Source organism: Salmo trutta, chromosome 2 (genome assembly GCF_901001165.1).
Source record: "Salmo trutta chromosome 2, fSalTru1.1, whole genome shotgun sequence".
In the NCBI taxonomy this organism is placed as follows: domain Eukaryota; kingdom Metazoa; phylum Chordata; class Actinopteri; order Salmoniformes; family Salmonidae; genus Salmo; species Salmo trutta.
In genome coordinates, this window is record NC_042958.1 from 72765088 (window position 1) to 72781852 (window position 16765).

At 42.0% G+C, this 16765-nt stretch overlaps 1 protein-coding gene across 1 annotated transcript in view; it reads left to right on the top strand.

Moving 5' to 3' along the window:
- LOC115162698 (transient receptor potential cation channel subfamily M member 4) overlaps nt 1-14341 on the top strand; it is a 91471-nt gene extending 77130 nt beyond the window's left edge. Inside the window, exons 25-27 of the mRNA XM_029714175.1 lie at nt 2834-2906; nt 7281-7374; nt 13935-14341. Coding sequence (XP_029570035.1) covers nt 2834-2906; nt 7281-7374; nt 13935-13966 — 199 coding nt within the window. The 3' untranslated portion in view covers nt 13967-14341. The remainder of the gene's footprint in view (nt 1-2833; nt 2907-7280; nt 7375-13934) is intronic.
- Nucleotides 14342-16765: the final 2424 nt, after the last annotated feature.

Here is a 16765-nt window from a genome sequence, read left to right on the forward strand (position 1 = left end):
ATTGATGTAAACTACAGTGGTTCAATGTTTCCAGGAATAGGCTCAAACTTAGTTTATTCAGCTAGATAACTTGGGACGGTATTCTTCCGTGAAACCCACCCAGTGCACCGTATCCTATGACGCCATAGCTAACTAGCATGCTAGCATCCAATAACACACGGTTAGCACCAATACTTGGTTACAACAAACTACCAATGGATCATTCGTGTCCGTGTCTAGTTCCTTTCATAACGCAGAAGTAATTAAACGTTGGGTAGCTAACACAAAGTCAGTCCTGCTAGCTACACAAGTGGGCTACACATCTCGAATGTTCAGAAAGTTAAGCTTACGTTGCAAAAAATCTTATTGACTAAAATGCTACAGTACTGCTAGCTGGTAGAGTTGGCTAGCTAGCAGTGGCTGCGTTGTTGACTTTGTTTGAAAATTTAGCTGGCTAGCTAACCTCGATAGTTACTCTGTACTACACCTTTATCTTTGATACAAAGACAACTATGGAGCTAGCTAACATTACACTAATCAAAACATCAACGGGACTGCAACAGTACTGCAGTCCCGTTGATGTTACCTTCTCTGCTTGCTGAAGTCAACAATCAACTCCTTTGTTTTGTTGATGGTGACGGCGAGGTTGTTGTCCTGGCACCACTATGCCAATTATTTTACCTCCTCCGTATAGGCTGACTCATCATTTCAGGTTAACCATGGTGTCATCAGCAAACTTGATGATGGATTTGGTGTCATGCAAAGCCACGCAGTTGTGGGTGAATAGGGAGTACAGCAGAGGGTTGAGGACACACCCCTTGAGGGCCCCTGTGTTAACAGTCAGTGTGGAGGTGTTATTGCCAATCCTCACCGCCTGTGGTGTGCCTGTCAGGAAGTCCAGTTGCAGAGGGTGGTGTCCAGACCCAGGGCTCTGAGCTTGGTGTCGAGTTTGGAGGGAAAAATTGTGTTGAATGCTGAACTGTAGTCAATGAACAGCATTCTCACATAGGTGTTCCTCTTGTCCTGATGTGTTATGGAAATGGCATCTTCTGTGGATCAATTTGGAGTGGGTCCAGTGTGCCTGGCATGCTGGCCTTGATGTGGGCCTTGCATGGTGAGGTACAGATGTAGGATCTTAATTTAAGCCAGTTTGCTACAGAAGGAAAATAATCCTTCAGCAACAGCAAATGTGAATTATTATGTGGATTATAATTAATGACAATTTTTCTAGTGGTGGATAAATGTTTCGTGTGGACAAATCAAATTTCTACGTAGAAGTTAAACTTTAGAAGCCTTTTTAAACCTCAAATACATTACAAGTTTGCATTTCCCGCTGTGCAGGAAAATTCACAGCAACAAAAGTGATCAAATTAAGATCCTGCATCTGTATTGAAAGGTATTGAAAACAGAATCAAATCAAATTTATTTATATAGCCCTTCGTACATCAGCTGAAATCTCAAAGTGCTGTACAGAAACCCAGCCTAAAACCCCAAACAGCAAGCAATGCATGTGAAAGAAGCACGGTGGCTGGGAAAAACTCCCTAGGAAAAACTCCTGAGAAAGGCCAAAAACCTAGGAAGAAACCTAGAGAGGAACCAGGCTATGAGGGGTGGCCAGTCCTCTTCTGGCTGTGCCGGGTGGATATTATAACAGAACATGGTCAAGATGTTAAAATGTTCGTAAATGACCAGCATGGTCAAATAATAATAATCATAGTAATTGTCGAGGGTGCAACAAGCACGTCCGGTGAACAGGTCAGGGTTCCGTAGCCGCAGGCAGAACAGTTGAAACTGGAGCAGCAGCATGGCCAGGTGGACTGGGGACAGCAAGGAGTCATCATGCCAGGTAGTCCTAGGGCTCAGGTCCTCCGAGAGAAAGAAAGAAAGAAATAAAGAGAGAATTAGAGAGAGCATATTTACATTCACACAGGTCACCGGATAAGACAAGAGAATACTCCAGATGTAACAGACTGACCCTAGCCCCCCGACACATAAACTACTGCAGCATAAATACTGGAGGCTGAGACAGGAGGGATCAGAAGACACTGTGGCCCCATCCGATGATACCCCCGGACAGGGCCAAACAGGCAGGATATAACCCCACCCACTTTGCCAAAGCACAGCCCCCACACCACTAGAGGGATATCTACAACCACCAACTTACCGTCCGAAGACAAGGCCGAGTATAGCCCACAAAGATGTCCGCCACGGCACAACCCAAGGGGGGGGCGCCAACCCAGACAGGAAGACCACGTCAGTGGCTCAACCTACTCAAGTGACGCACCCCTCCCATGGACGGCATGGAAGAACACCAGTAAGTCAGTGACTCAGCCCCTGTAAAAGGGTTAGAGGCAGAGAATCCCAGTGGGAAGAGGGGAACCGACAAGGCAGAGACAGCAAGGGCGGTTCGTTGCTCCAGCCTTTCCGTTCACCTTCACACTCCTGGGCCAGACTATACTTAATCATAGGACCTACTGAAGAGATAAGTCTTCAGTAAAGACTTAAAGGTTGAGACTGAGTCTGCGTCTCTCACATGGGTAGGCAGACCATTCCATAAAAATGGAGCTCTATAGGAGAAAGCCCTACCTCCAGCCGTTTGCTTAGAAATTCTAGGGACAATTAGGAGGCCTGCGTCTTGTGACCGTAGCGTAGGTTCCAATAATTTTGACCCCTATATTTTAGAGCAAAACAAATTATTATTTGTTAAACAAAATCTCTTTCTCTGAGTAATTGTATTAGTGTAAATGTTTTGCATACAATATAGCTCTGTATTTGTGTTCTTTATTTTTAGTCTTTTTTGCTTATCAAGGGTGCCAATAATTTTGGACCTGACTATGTGTTTACTGTGTGACAGGGTGGACAGTGTACTGAAACAGATGGCTGAGACAAGGGATCATGATCGCAGACTGAGAACTCTGGAATCGGAGGTCAGGCTTACATTTTGTTCCGACATTCTATTTATGTGTTTGTGTGTGTGATTTACATTTTGTACATACTGTATGTCTCACAGTCCCTACATGTTTGTGTGTGTGCTTGAGTGTTTCCACCAGCAGACGAAGATTGAGAAGGGGTAGGGTTGCTCCAGCTCCCTTGGCATGTGATTGTTGCTTGTGATGCAATTGAGTCATTCGTTATATCAAATTGAAGTGTGTGTGTTTCAAGTTTTATTAATCGAATGTACAGGATACACATGATACACCGTCCAACGAAATGCTTACTTGCAGGTTCCTTCCCGACAATGCAATTAAATGGCTCAGTAGAATAGAATAAAATGTTTAGCGTAAGTATAATACAGGAAGGCACAATTTATAGGACTATATTTACAGGGAAGGGGGGGATTGTGTGTGTGTGTGTGTGTGTGTGGGTGTGTGGGTGTGTGGGTGTGTCACTTCACTTATACCCGTCACGCCAGCTGGCGCATAGGGCATCAACAAAGGTTCTCCGTTTCTGTCTGTCTGCCATCTTCTCCACGGTGCCCCAGCTGTGCTGATTTTGTTGGAGCTTGGTCTCCATTGTTCTACGCCACGTTGTCTTGGGCCTCCCCCTCTTACATCTGCCCTCTGAAAGCCAATAGACAGCTATTCTTGGGATAGAGTCTGTACTCTTTCTCAGGACGTGTCCAATCCAGCTCCAGCAGCGTCTCTTGAGTATGGCATCGATGGTTTCCTGCTTAGTTTGTCTAAGGTGGTTGGTCTTTGATATTGTGTTTGGCCAGAAGATGTGCATGATTCTCCGGAGACAAGTTGTGTGGAAGGTAGATCGTTTTTTCAGGTCTGCTTCTGTCATTTTCCAGCATTCTGAACCATAAAGGAGAGTTGGAAGTACACAGCTCTGGTATATTTTGAGTTTGTATTTGTGCTATATTGTCCCAATTTCCAGACTTTATTGAACTTCTTAAAGATTGCTCTTGCTTTATTGATTCTGGTGCAGATGTCTTTGCTGGTGCTTCCATCATGGCATATGTTAATCAATCAATGGTATTTATAAAGCCCTTTTTATATCAGCAGATATCACAGTGCTATACAGAAACCCAGCCTAAAACCCAGATCAGGGGACACTGTGGCCCTGTCCGACGATACCCCCGGACAGGGCCAACCAGGTATGATATATCCCCAACCACTTTGCCAAAGCACAGCCTCCACACCACTAGAGGGATATCAACAGACCACCAACTTACTACCTTGAGACAAGACTGAGAAAAGCCCACAAAGATGTCCTCCATCTCACAAGCCTGAGGGGGGCGCAAAACCGGACAGGAAGATCTGTGACTCAACCCACTCAAGTGACACACCCCTCCTAGGGACGGCATGGAAGAGCACAAGTAAGCCAGACTCAGCCCCCATAATAGGGTCAGAGGCAGAGAATCCCAGTGGAGAGAGGGGAGCCAGCCAGGCAGAGACAGCAAGGGCGGTTCGTCGCTCCAGTACCTTGCCCAGACTACAATCAATCACAGTACCCACTGAAGCGACTTCAGTAAAGACTTAAAGGTTGATACCGAGTCTGTCTCTCACATGGATAGGTAGACCATTCCATAAAAATTGAGCTCTATAGAAGAAAGCCCTGCCTCCAGCTGTTTGCTTAAAAATGGGGACAATAAGGAGGCCTGCGTCTTCTGACCGTAGCGTATGTGTAGGTATGTACGGCAGGACCAAATCGGAGTAAACCCATGTAATGCTTTGTAGGTTATCAGTAAAACCTTGAAATCAAACCTAGCCTTAACATGAAGCCAGTGTAGAGAGGCAAGCACTGAAGTAGTATGATCACATTTTTTGTTCTAGTCAAGATTCTAGCAGCTGTATTTATCACTAACTGAAGTTTATATGGTACTCCCAAGGTATGTAAAACTGTGGGTTAACTCCAGCTCCTGTTCCTTGATTTTGTCTGCTTTTGCAGTGTTGATGTTGATGGGCATGACCTTTGTCTTGCTGTAGTTGATAACCAGGCCGACTTGCTGGCCAAAGGACTGGACTCTATCAGTTTTATCTTGTAGATGTTGGTGTGTGTGTGTGATAAAAAGAGCCAGGTCATCGGTGAAGTCAAGGTCTTCTAGAGAAGAGTACAAGGTCCATCATATTCCTCTTGCCTGATCTTCTGTTGTTCGCCACATGACCCTGTCTATTGCCCGGTTGAAGAGTAAGTCTGACATCACAAAACCTTGACAAACTCCAGACTTCACAGCAAAGCTCATGTTGCTCATTCCCACAGTGCATGAAAAGTTTCTGTAGAACTGTTTTATGATGTTAACAGCATTGGTGGGGATTCAATAAATTCTTAAGATCTTTCATAGGCTTTTGCGGTGAATGCTGTCAACAGCCTTCTAGAAGTCAATAAAGTTGATGTAGTGTTTCCATCTGTAGATCTCCTTTCTCCCCTTAAACCTGCTTGTTCATTCCTAAGCACTTTGTCTATAGCTCAAGACATCCATTGTATGATAATCTTGCAAAAGATCTAGCTGGGAACGGATAAGTGTCACCCCTCCAGTTGTTGCAATCGGATACTGTGCCCTTCTTAGGCATGATGACCCCCTTGGTCCAATCTGAAGGTATATTTCCTTTCATCCAGATGTCAGTGAAGAGTGGAAGATGGATGATTGCATCCAATACTGGATCGATTTTGAATAGCTCTTCATTGAGGTTATAGGGACCTGGAACTTTCCCATTCTTTAGTGACTTGATGGTAGGGATTTTTTATTTTTTGGTTGGTGGGGCAGTGTTTATGTCTAGGTCGTCTGGAACAGCTTCAGGTGTGTTAATTGAACCTTTCTGAAATGTTCTGTCAATCTTGCTTCCTGTTCATTTTTCTATAGTCAGGAGATTGACTTGCATGTCTTTGATTTGAATATTTGACTTGAATTTTCTGCCACAGATTAGGTTAGTGATTTTGTGTACTTTTCCTTGCCGGCTGCTTGCTGCTGCTTTTTCAGCTGCACTTGCCAGCTCCTCTAGGTAGGCCCTTGTCTCTTCTTACTAGCCTTTTGACATGTGTGTTGATTTTTCTGTACTGCTCCTCCATTTTCTGTTTTGACCTTTGTGATTTAGCATCTGTTGTTTTCTTTTTCAGGTCCCTTCATTCCGCAATCATTTCCCATGTTTCTGGGGTGATCCATTCATTGCGTTGCCTTCTTCTGTGTCCTATGGTTTTCTTGCTGCTTTCACTGTAAGCTTTAACCACTTTCTCCCACTATCTGACTATATTTCCTTCAGTCCCCTCCTCATCTTCTTCATCTGTGTTCTTTGAAAGGGCATGATACTTGTTGCCAACTTGCATTATGAAGGTTTTTTTGACGGTTTGGTCCCTCAGCATGCCAACTTCAGATTTTGTTGTTCCTTTTGTCGGTGGTCTTGAACTGTTCAGCTTTAGTTTGATGTCGGCAGTCACAAGATGGTGGTCATTCTCCACTTGCTATTGATCATCAGGTGGTCAATCTGGTTCTTCTCTCTTCCATTAGCAGAGTACCATGTCAGCTTGGATATTCTTGTGGGGAAAGAAGCTGCCACCAATCACCAGGTTTTTTGTGACACAGAATGTTGCCAGTCTCTCACCGTTGTCATTCATCTCTCCACAGTTGTACTTCCCCATTGTTCTCTCGTAGTTGGCATTGTCAGTGCCAACCTTTGCATTCAGGTATCCGATGACGAAGAGCAGGTGTTGAACAGGTGTCTTCTAAACTTCAGATTGGAGGGTGTTATAGAACAGACATTTTTCTTAATCTTTGACATAGTTTGTGGGATGTTTTCTCTACCCCTTTCTGTAGGATGATGGCGACACCTACACAATGTTGTCCGTCATCCCATCCAGAGTGTAGTGCTGTTTCTCCAGTGCTGGTTATTGTGGAACCAGAGCAAGTCCACCTGGCTTTACTCGCTCCCAGATCTGTAGCTTGTATCTTCTTATTTCGTCGGTAACCTGTGCCAGCTTTCCAGACTCAAACATTGTTTTAACATTTCATAAGCCAATGTGCAGTTTGTTTTTGGTGTTCAGTGCTCCCATCTTCACATAACCAGTTTCCCATAGGCTTTCACTGATGGTGGTCATACAAGTCTGGGACTCTGGGAGATCTTAGCATCCAGTTGTAGGATTGTCATTTGTTCATGTAGCACAAAGATTTTACGGTATGATGTTGCTAGCCCCATGTCCAACCATGCACCATGTTAGGTTCTTGAAAATGTATCTAGAATGTCTTGGAAGGGTGTTCATAACTTAACGGTAGCTACATTTAGCTTTGAGAGAACAAGCTTGCACTGGAATATATTTAGTTGAACTTGACTCTCAAACTACATTTTTTAACCATTCTTTCCCAGTTGGAGTATTGCTCCAGTGCACTCAGCTGGATAGTGGAAGCCCTCTCACAGAGCAACATGGTCAAGCCCACTCGACCACCACCAACACTTAGAGGTACCTCCCAATATACAGTGCATTCGGAAAGTATTCAGACCTCTTGACTTTTTCCACATTTTGTTACATTACAGCCTTATTTAAAATGGATTAAATAGTTTTTTACCCCCTCATCAATCTATACACAATACCCCATAATAACAAAGCAAAAACAGGTTTTTAGAAATGTTTGCAAATTTATAAAATAAAACTGAAATCAAGTCAAACTTTATTTGTCACATGCACCAAATACAAGCGGTGTAGACCTTAGCGTGAAATGCTTACTTACAAACCCTTATCCAACAATGCAGTTCAAGAAAGAGTTAATAAACTATTTTCTTCAACCAAATAAACTAAAGTAAAAAATTGTAAAAAGTAACACAATAAAATAACAATAACGAGGCTATATACAGGGGGTCCCGGTACCGAGTCAATGTGCGGGTTACAGGTTAGTCGAGGTCATTTCTACATGTAGGTAGGGGTAAAGTGACTATGCATACATAATAAACAGCAAGTAGCAACAGTGTAAAAACAAATGGGGGGGTTGTCAATGTAAATAGTCCGGGTGGCCATTTGATTAATTGTTCTGCAGTATTATGGCCTGAGGGTTGAAGCTGTTCAGGAGCCATTTGGTTCTAGACTTGGTGCTCCGGTACCACTTGCCATGTGGTAGCAAAGAGAACATGACTATGACTTGGGTGACTGGAGTCTTTGACAATTTTTTGGGCTTTCCTCTGCCTAATATATAGGTCCTGGATGGCAGGAAGCTTGGCCGCAACGGTGATGCAACCGGTCAGGATGCTCTCGATGGTGCAGCTGTAGAAGTTTGAGGATCTGAGGACCCATGCCAAATCTTTTCAGTCTCCTAAGAGGGAAAGGTGTTGTTGTGCCCTCTTCACGACTGTCTTGGTGTGTGTGGACCATGATAGTTTCTTGGTGATGTGGACACCAAGGAACTTGAAACTCTCGACCCGCTCCACTACAACCCCATCAATGTTAATGGGCGCCTGTTCGGCCCGCCTTTTCCTGTAGTCCACGATCAACTCCTTTGTCTTGTTCAGATTGAGGGAGAGGTTGTTGTCCTGGCACCACACTGCCAGGTCTCTGACCTCCTCCCTATAGGTTGTTTCATCGTTATCGGTAATCAGGCTTACCACTGTTGTGTCATCAGCAAATTGAATGGTGTTGGAGTCGTGTTTGGCCACACAGTCGTCGGTGAACAGGGAGTACAGGAGGGGACTAAGAACGCACCCCTGAGGGGCCCCGGTGTTGTTGATCAGTGTGGCAGACGTGTTGTTGCCTACCCTACCATCTGGGGGGTGGCCCATCAGGAAGTCCAGGATCCAGTTGCAGAGGGAGGTGTTTAGTCCCAGGGTCCTTAGCTTCGTGATGAGCTTTGTGGGCACTATGGTGTTGAACGCTGAGCTGTAGTCAATGAATAGCATTCTCACATAGGTGTTCCTTTTGTCCAGGTGTGAAAGGGCAGTGTGGAGTGCAATAGAGATTGCGTCATCTGTGGATCTGTTGGGGCGTTATGCGAATTGGAGTGGGTCTAGGGTATCGGGATGATGCTGTTGATGTGAGCCATGACCAGCCGTTCTAAGCACTTAACCTGTTAACTTCCCTGGGCAAGCGTCCCACCTAGTCAACAGCCAGTGGAATCGCGTGGCGCGAAATACAAATACCTCATAAATGCTATAACTTCAATTTCTCAAACATATGACTATTTTACACCATTTTAAAGACAAGACTCTCGTTAATCTAACCACACTGTTCGATTTCAAAAAGGCTTTACAGTGAAAGCAAAACATTAGATTATGTCAGGAGAGTACCCTGCCAAAAATAATCACACAGCCATTTTCAAAGCATGCATATATGTCACAAAAACCAAAACCACAACTAAATGCAGCACTAACCTTTGATGATCTTCATCAGATGACACTCCTAGGACATTGTTATACAATACATGCATGTTTTGTTCAATCAAGTTCATATTTATATCAAAAGCCAGCTTTTTACATTAGCATGTGATGTTCAGAACTAGCAACTAGCATACACACCGCAAACTTCCGGTGAATTTACTTAATTACTCATGATTAACGTTCACAAAATACATAACAATTATTTTAAGAATTATAGATACAGCACTCCTTTATGCAATCGCGGTGTCAGATTTTAAAATAGCTCTTCGGCGAAAGCACATTTTGCAATATTCTGAGTAGATAGCCCGGCCATCACGGCTAGCTAATTTGACACCCACCAAGTTTGGCCCTCACCAAACTCAGATTTACTATAAGAAAAATTGGATTACCTTTGCTGTTCTTCGTCAGAATGCACTCCCAGGACTTCTACTTCAACAACAAATGTTGTTTTGGTTCGAAATAATCCATAGTTATATTGAAATAGCTCCGTTTTGTTCGTGCGTTGAGGTCAGTATCCGAAGGGTGACGCGCGGGCGCATTTCGTGACAAAAAAATTGAAAATATTTAGAAGCATGTCAAACGCTGTTTAAAATCAATTTTTATGCTATTTTTCTCGTAAAATAGCGATAATATTCCAACCGGGCGACGTTGTATTTGTTCAAAGAGAGAAATAAAAAAATGGAGTCCTCTCGTGCACGCACGCTCCAGTGTCAGTGTTCCCTGCCTGACCACTCACAAACACTCCTGCTGTTTTTCGCCCAGAGACTGCAGAGTTCTCATTCCACTTTCTGGCGCCTTCTTAGAGCCAATGGAAGCCTTATAAAATGTCACGTTACAGCAGAGATGCTGTATTTTTGATAGAGATGCCCTAGAAGGACAACAAATTGTCAGACAAGGCACTTCCTGCATGGAATCTTCTCAGGTTTTGGCCTGCCATATGAGTTCTGTTATACTCACAGACACCATTCAAACAGTTGTATAATCTTTAGAGTGTTTTCTATCCAAATCTTCTAATTATATGCATATTCTCGTTTCTGGGTAAGAGTAGTAACCAGTTTAAATCAGGTATGTTTTTTATCCAGCCGTGAAAATACTGCCCCCTAGCCCCAACAGGTTAATGTTCTGGAGAAAAAACTATATATATATATAAAAATAATTACAATGTCTTACAGAGCCTTTCCATAAGTCCTCTTAAGTTTCTTCAACTGTCTTCTGACTGTGATTAGAGTAATGTTGATTGCCTTTGCCAATCGCTCATCATTCATCCATAACGAATTACTGTGGGAATAAATATCACTGAATTACAGACATTTTGGAGTAAAGTAGGCTAATGAAGGCAACAAATTGTTGTTTACTGGAACACCCAAAGTGATCCAATTGTTATAATAGGATTTGAAGCAATAGCCTACCTGCGTGTGGTCAACTATTTCAGCACCATTTCGCGCTGCTCTGAGACAAGCATGGGGACTGGTCTTGATAAATCAATGAGATTTTTATTTTCACTGAATCTACGTTTGGGTATTGGTTAGTCTACAATTAAGGTGTGGAAATGTTAGGATTATTTTGCTCTTAGTAGTCTACTTCCGACCTGTCACTTTGTACAGCACTATATTTTCCTAATGGAAACCCCGAGGGTTTCGTTTTTCTTGGAATAGAAACACCATAATATTTATCAAATTAAGCTACATTTCTTAAAATCAATCCCATATACTGTGTTCTTACAAAAAAGTTTCAAATTCTCTAGTACAGACAATATTAAATACTGTCAAATGCCATCTGGTGGTCAAACTAGCACTAACTAGCATTAATGGCAACAATGGCTGACACTTAAATAACGTGCCATAGAATTCTGCTGCAGCCCGTAAGGTGTGCTGCAGTATGACAACTTTTAAAGGAAGAACCACTGTATATAAACCCTGGAATGCTGATGCTTTGTATTGGCCAATGAGATGCTTTGAAGCCACCAGTCGGCCATATTGGCACTCCTCAGAAAAGCAGTCCTCCATAGGAATGAATGGAATTTTACAGTATTTAATTTAAATGTTAAGGACAAAATTACATTCATACATTTTTTTGTTGTAGTGGCGACAGTAACATTAGTACTTTGTGAAAATATACACTACCATTCAAAAGTTTGGGGTCACTTAGAAATGTCCTTGTTTTTGAAAGAAATGCATTTTTTTCTTGACACATTTATTCTACTAGAGACACCTTAATGCATACTTTTAAATTATATTATATGAGCTAAATGTAAAATATATACACTACCGTTCAAAGGTTTGGGGTCACTTAGAAATGTCCTTGTTTTTGTCCATTAAAATAACATCAAATTGATCAGAAATACAGTGTAGACATTGTTAATGTTGTAAATGACTATGACTGCCTAGAAGGCCAGCATCCCGGAGTCGCCTCTTCACTGTTGGCGTTGAGACTGGTGTTTTGCGGGTACTAATTAGTGAAGCTGCCAGTTGAGGACTTGTGAGGAATCTGTTTCTCAAACTAGACACTGTAATGTACTTGTCCTCTTGCTCAGTTGTGCACCAGGGCCTCCCACTCCTCTTTCTATTCTGGTTAGAGATGGGTTACGCTGTTCTGTGAAGGGAGTAGCACATTTACATTTTAGTCATTTAGCAGATGCTCTTATCCAGAGCGACTTACAGTAGTGAAAGCATACATTTCATACATTTTTTTCTCCGTACTGGTCCCCTGTGGGAATCGAACCCACAACCCTGGCGTTGCAAACACCATGCTCTACCAACTGAGCCACATGGGACTCGTACACAGCGTTGTACGAGATCTTCAGTTTCTTGGAAATTTCTCACATGAAATAGCCTTCATTTCTCAGAACAAGAATAGACCGACGAGTTTCAGAACAAAGTTATTTGTTTCTGGGCATTTTGAGCCTGTAAGCGAACCCACAAATGCTGATGCTCCAGATACTCAACTAGTCTAAAGAAGGCCAGTCTTCTTTAATCAGAACAACCGTTTTCAGCTGTGCTAACATAATTGCAAAAGGGTTTTCTAATGATCAATTAGCCTTTTAAAATGATAAACTTGGATTAGCTAACACAATGTGCTATTGGAACGAAGGAGTGATGGTTGTTGTAAATGGGCATCTGTGCGCCTATGTAGATATTCAATAAAAAATCAACCGTTTCCAGCTACAATAGTAATTTACAACATGGCAATGTCTACACTATATTTCTGATAAATTTGATGTTATTTTAATGGACAAAAACAAGGACATTTCTAAGTGACCCCAAACTTTTGAACGGTAGTGTATATATTTTATGTTTAGCTCACATAATATAATTTAAAAGTATGCATTAAGGTGTCTCTAGTAGAATAAATGTGTCAAAAACGAATGCATTTCTAGAGCTTCCCACATTTGTTTTTACATTGGTGGGGGAGTGCCAAGATGGATGTGAGGTGGTTTCAAAACAGCACCCCCTGTCAGTCATCTAGTGTACATCGTTGGTACATACAGCCAAATCATACTATACAAAAAAACAGGGTACACTTAAATTGACAGGTTTAAGCATGATGCTGTTATAAAGCATATTAAGACTAATATGTACACTGAACAAAAATACAAATGCAACATGTAAAATGATGGTCCTATGTTTCATGAGTTGAAATAAAAATACCCAGAAATGTTCCATATGCACAAAAAGCATACTTCTCTACAATGTTGTGCACATTTGTTTATAACCCTGTTAGTGAGCATTTCTCCTTTGCCAAGGTAATCCATCCACCTGACAGGTGTGGCATATCAAGAAACTGATTAAACAGCATGATCATTACACAGGTGCACCTTGTGTTGGGGACAATAAAAGGCCACTCTAAAATGTGCAGTTTTGTCACACAGCACAATGCCACAGATGTCTCAGGGTTTGAGGGAGCGTGCAATTAGCATGCTGACTGCAGGAATGTCCACCAGAGCTGTTGCCAGAGAATTGAATGTTCATTTCTCTACCATAAGCTGCTTTCAACATCGTTTTAGAGAATTTTCCTGTACGTCCTACCGGCCTCACAACCACAGACCACGTGCATGGCATTGTGTGGGCGAGCAGTTTCCTGATGTCAACGTTGGGAACAGAGTGCCCCATGGTGGTGGTGGGGTTATGGTATGGGCAGGTATAAGCTACTGACAACAAACCCAATTGCATTTTATCGATGGCAATTTGAATGTACAAAAATTCTGTGACGAGATCCTGAGGCCTATTGTGAGGCCCATTTTTTAAAAAGTTATTTGTGACCAACAGATGCGTATCTGTATTCCCAGTCATGTGAAATCCATAGATTAGGACCTAATTAATTAATTTAAATTTACTGATTTCCTCATTTGAACTGTAACTCAATACAATCAATGAAATTACTGCATGGTCGGAACTAGAAGCACAAGCATTTCGCTACACTTGCATTAACACCTGCTAACCATGTGTATGTGACAAATACATTTGATTTTATTTGATGTTGCGTTTATATTTTTGTTCAGTATATTCATACAATCTTATTCAATTCTGTTCTTTTTGTTTTTGCTAATTGTTTTGTAAGTATTTTATCTGATTGTGATTGACTGGTTTGCACAATGTCAGTGTCTGTAGCAATTTGAGCCAAAGGTCAAATGTCTTGTCCCTTTTTTCTCTCGTTCTCCAGAGCCATTCCCTACCTCCTCCTCTTCCATCTGATCCTGTCTTTGTTTACATGCCAAGCCATTCAGGGTCACTGAAAGGAACAGTTGATATGCTGTTTCTTTCCACTTTGGCTGCTTCTTTATCACAACAAGTCTCCACTGTTGCCAATTGTTTTTGTTGGCATTTAAAATGTTCTGTATTCGTTGAGGTTGTGTATTTCATTTTTAAAAGGTTCCCGAAAGACAACAGTTGGAACCAGGGAAAGGGCTGGAAAATACACTGTCGAATAACTTTTTTTTACGAGGGCAATGTTTTTTTAAAGGGAAAATGTATGGTGTGTGTGTGTGTTGTGTACTGTGATATACTATGTATTTGTCATATACTTTTTTGCAGCACTGTCTTATGAATTTTATACAATATTTTGCACAATTTCTTTTCTACTTTTTGAAGTTTTACATGTTTTATATTGGGTATTTGTCACTGCATCTAGACAAGTTCTAGGTTCATACTGTACATTTTGTGTTAAAGCGGTATCTCACATATTTTAGGACATACAGTTGAAGTTAGAAGTTTACATACACCTTAGACAAATACATTTAAACTCTGTTTTTCACAATTATTGACATTTAATCCAAGTAAAAATCCCTGTCTAAGTCAGTTAGGATCACCACTTCATTTTAAGAATTTAAAATGTGAAATGTCAGAATAATAGCAGAGAGAATGATTTATTTCAGCTTTTATTTCTTTCATCACATTCCCAGTGGGTCAGAACTTTACATACACTCAATTAGTATTTGGTAGCATTGCCTTTAAATTGTTTAACTTGGGACAAACGTTTCGGGTAGCCTTCCACAAGCTTCCCACAATAAGTTGGGTGAATTTTGGCCCATTCCTCCTGACAGAGCTGGTGTAACTGAGTCAGGTTTGTAGGCCTCCTTGCTTGCACACGCTTTTTCAGTTCTGCCCACAAATTCTTTATAGGATTGAGGTCAGGGCTTTGTGATGGCCACTCCAATACCTTGACTTTGTTGTCCTTAAGCCATTTTACCACAACTTTGGAAGTATGCTTGGGGTCATTGTCCATTTGGAAGACCCATTTGCGTCCAAGCTTTAACTTCCTGACTGATGTCTTGAGATGTTGCTTCAATATAGCCACATACGTTTCCCCCCTGATGATGCCATCTATTTTGTGAAGTGAACCAGTCCCTCCTGCAGCAAAGCACCCCCACAACATGAGGCTGCCACCCCCGTGCTTCACGGTTGGGTTGGTGTTCTTCGGCTTGCAAGCCTCCCCCTTTTTCCTCCAAACATAACGATGGTCATTATGGCCAAACAGTTCTATTTTTGTTTCATCAGACCAGAGGACATTTCTCCAAAAAGTACGATCTTTGTCCCCATGTGCAGTTGCAAACCGTAGTCTGGAGTTTTTGTGGCGGTTTTGGAGCACTGGCTTCTTTCTAGCTGAGCGGCCTTTCAGGTTATGTCGATATAGGACTTGTTTTACTGTGGATATAGATACTTTTGTACCTGTTTCCTCCAGCATCTTCACAAGGTCCTTTGCTGTTGTTCTGGGATTGATTTGCACTTTTCGCACCAAAGTACGTTCATCTCTAGGAGACAGAGCGCGTCTCCTTCCTGAGCGGTATGACGGCTGTGTGGTCCCATGGTGTTTATACCTGCGTACTATTGTTTGTACAGATGAACGTGGTACCTTCAGGCGTTTGGAAATTGCTCCCAAGGATGAACCAGACTTGTGGAGGTCTACAATTTTTTTCTGAGGTCTTGGCCGATTTCTTTTCATTTTCCTATGATGACAAGCAAAGAGGCACTGAGTTTGAAGGTAGGCCTTGAAATACATCCACAGATACACCTCCAATTGACTCAAATGATGTCAATTAGCCTATCAGAAGATTCTAAAGCCATTACATATTTTTCTGGAATTTTCCAAGCTGTTTAAAGGCACTGTCAACTTAGTGTATGTAAACTTCTGACCCACTGGAATTGTGATACAGTGAATTATAAGTGAAATAGTCTGTAAACAATTGTTGGATAAATTACTTGTGTCATGCACAAAGTAGATGTCCTAACCGACTTGTTAAAACTATAGTTTGTTAACAAAAAATTGGGGAGTGGTTGAAAAACGAGTTTTAATGACTCCAACCTAAGTGTATGTAAACTTCTGACTTCAACTGTAGATTGCTGTATTCATTCTTAATTCATTGTGCTTGCAGTTAGGTCCAGTATTAATAGTCACGTCTGTATTACTTTTGTTTCCAACCACTAGAGCTCTGCTACCCGAGCCTGACGGGGCCCGACGTTATACATTGGATTAGGGCCGGGTAGGGTCTGTTTTTTTAATCAATAACTAGGGTACGGGTAGGGCTCGGGTATCACAAAATTGATCACCAACTTTTTGAAGCTGAGCCATTTGCTCGTGCTCTGCTACGAAGTAGATTCATTTCTGACTGATATGATAACATGGTGTCAGAATTGCTTCAACCTCGTCAAATATAAGTCAGGAGAGATTATTTAACAGAAAATAATAATGTACCTTGATTTTTGTCTAAGTTTTGAGCAGAGCAGCTCAAGCGGAGCCGTTGTTATGGATATTCACCGACTCAGAGCCGTGTGCACAGGGAGCGAGTGACAGACCGAAGAGCAGCTAATGTTTTTACTAACAGGGGAAGTTATTTCTGATTTTGGGTTTCGGGTAGAGCTTTAAATTTGGCAGAAGCAATCGGGTCTTGGTAGGTTAAGGCCTAAATGGGCCTAAATGTCGCGGGCAAGGGTAGGATTTGGCCTTAAAATTCCGTGCAGGCCCCTACCGACCACTAGTTAGCCCCATATACACTC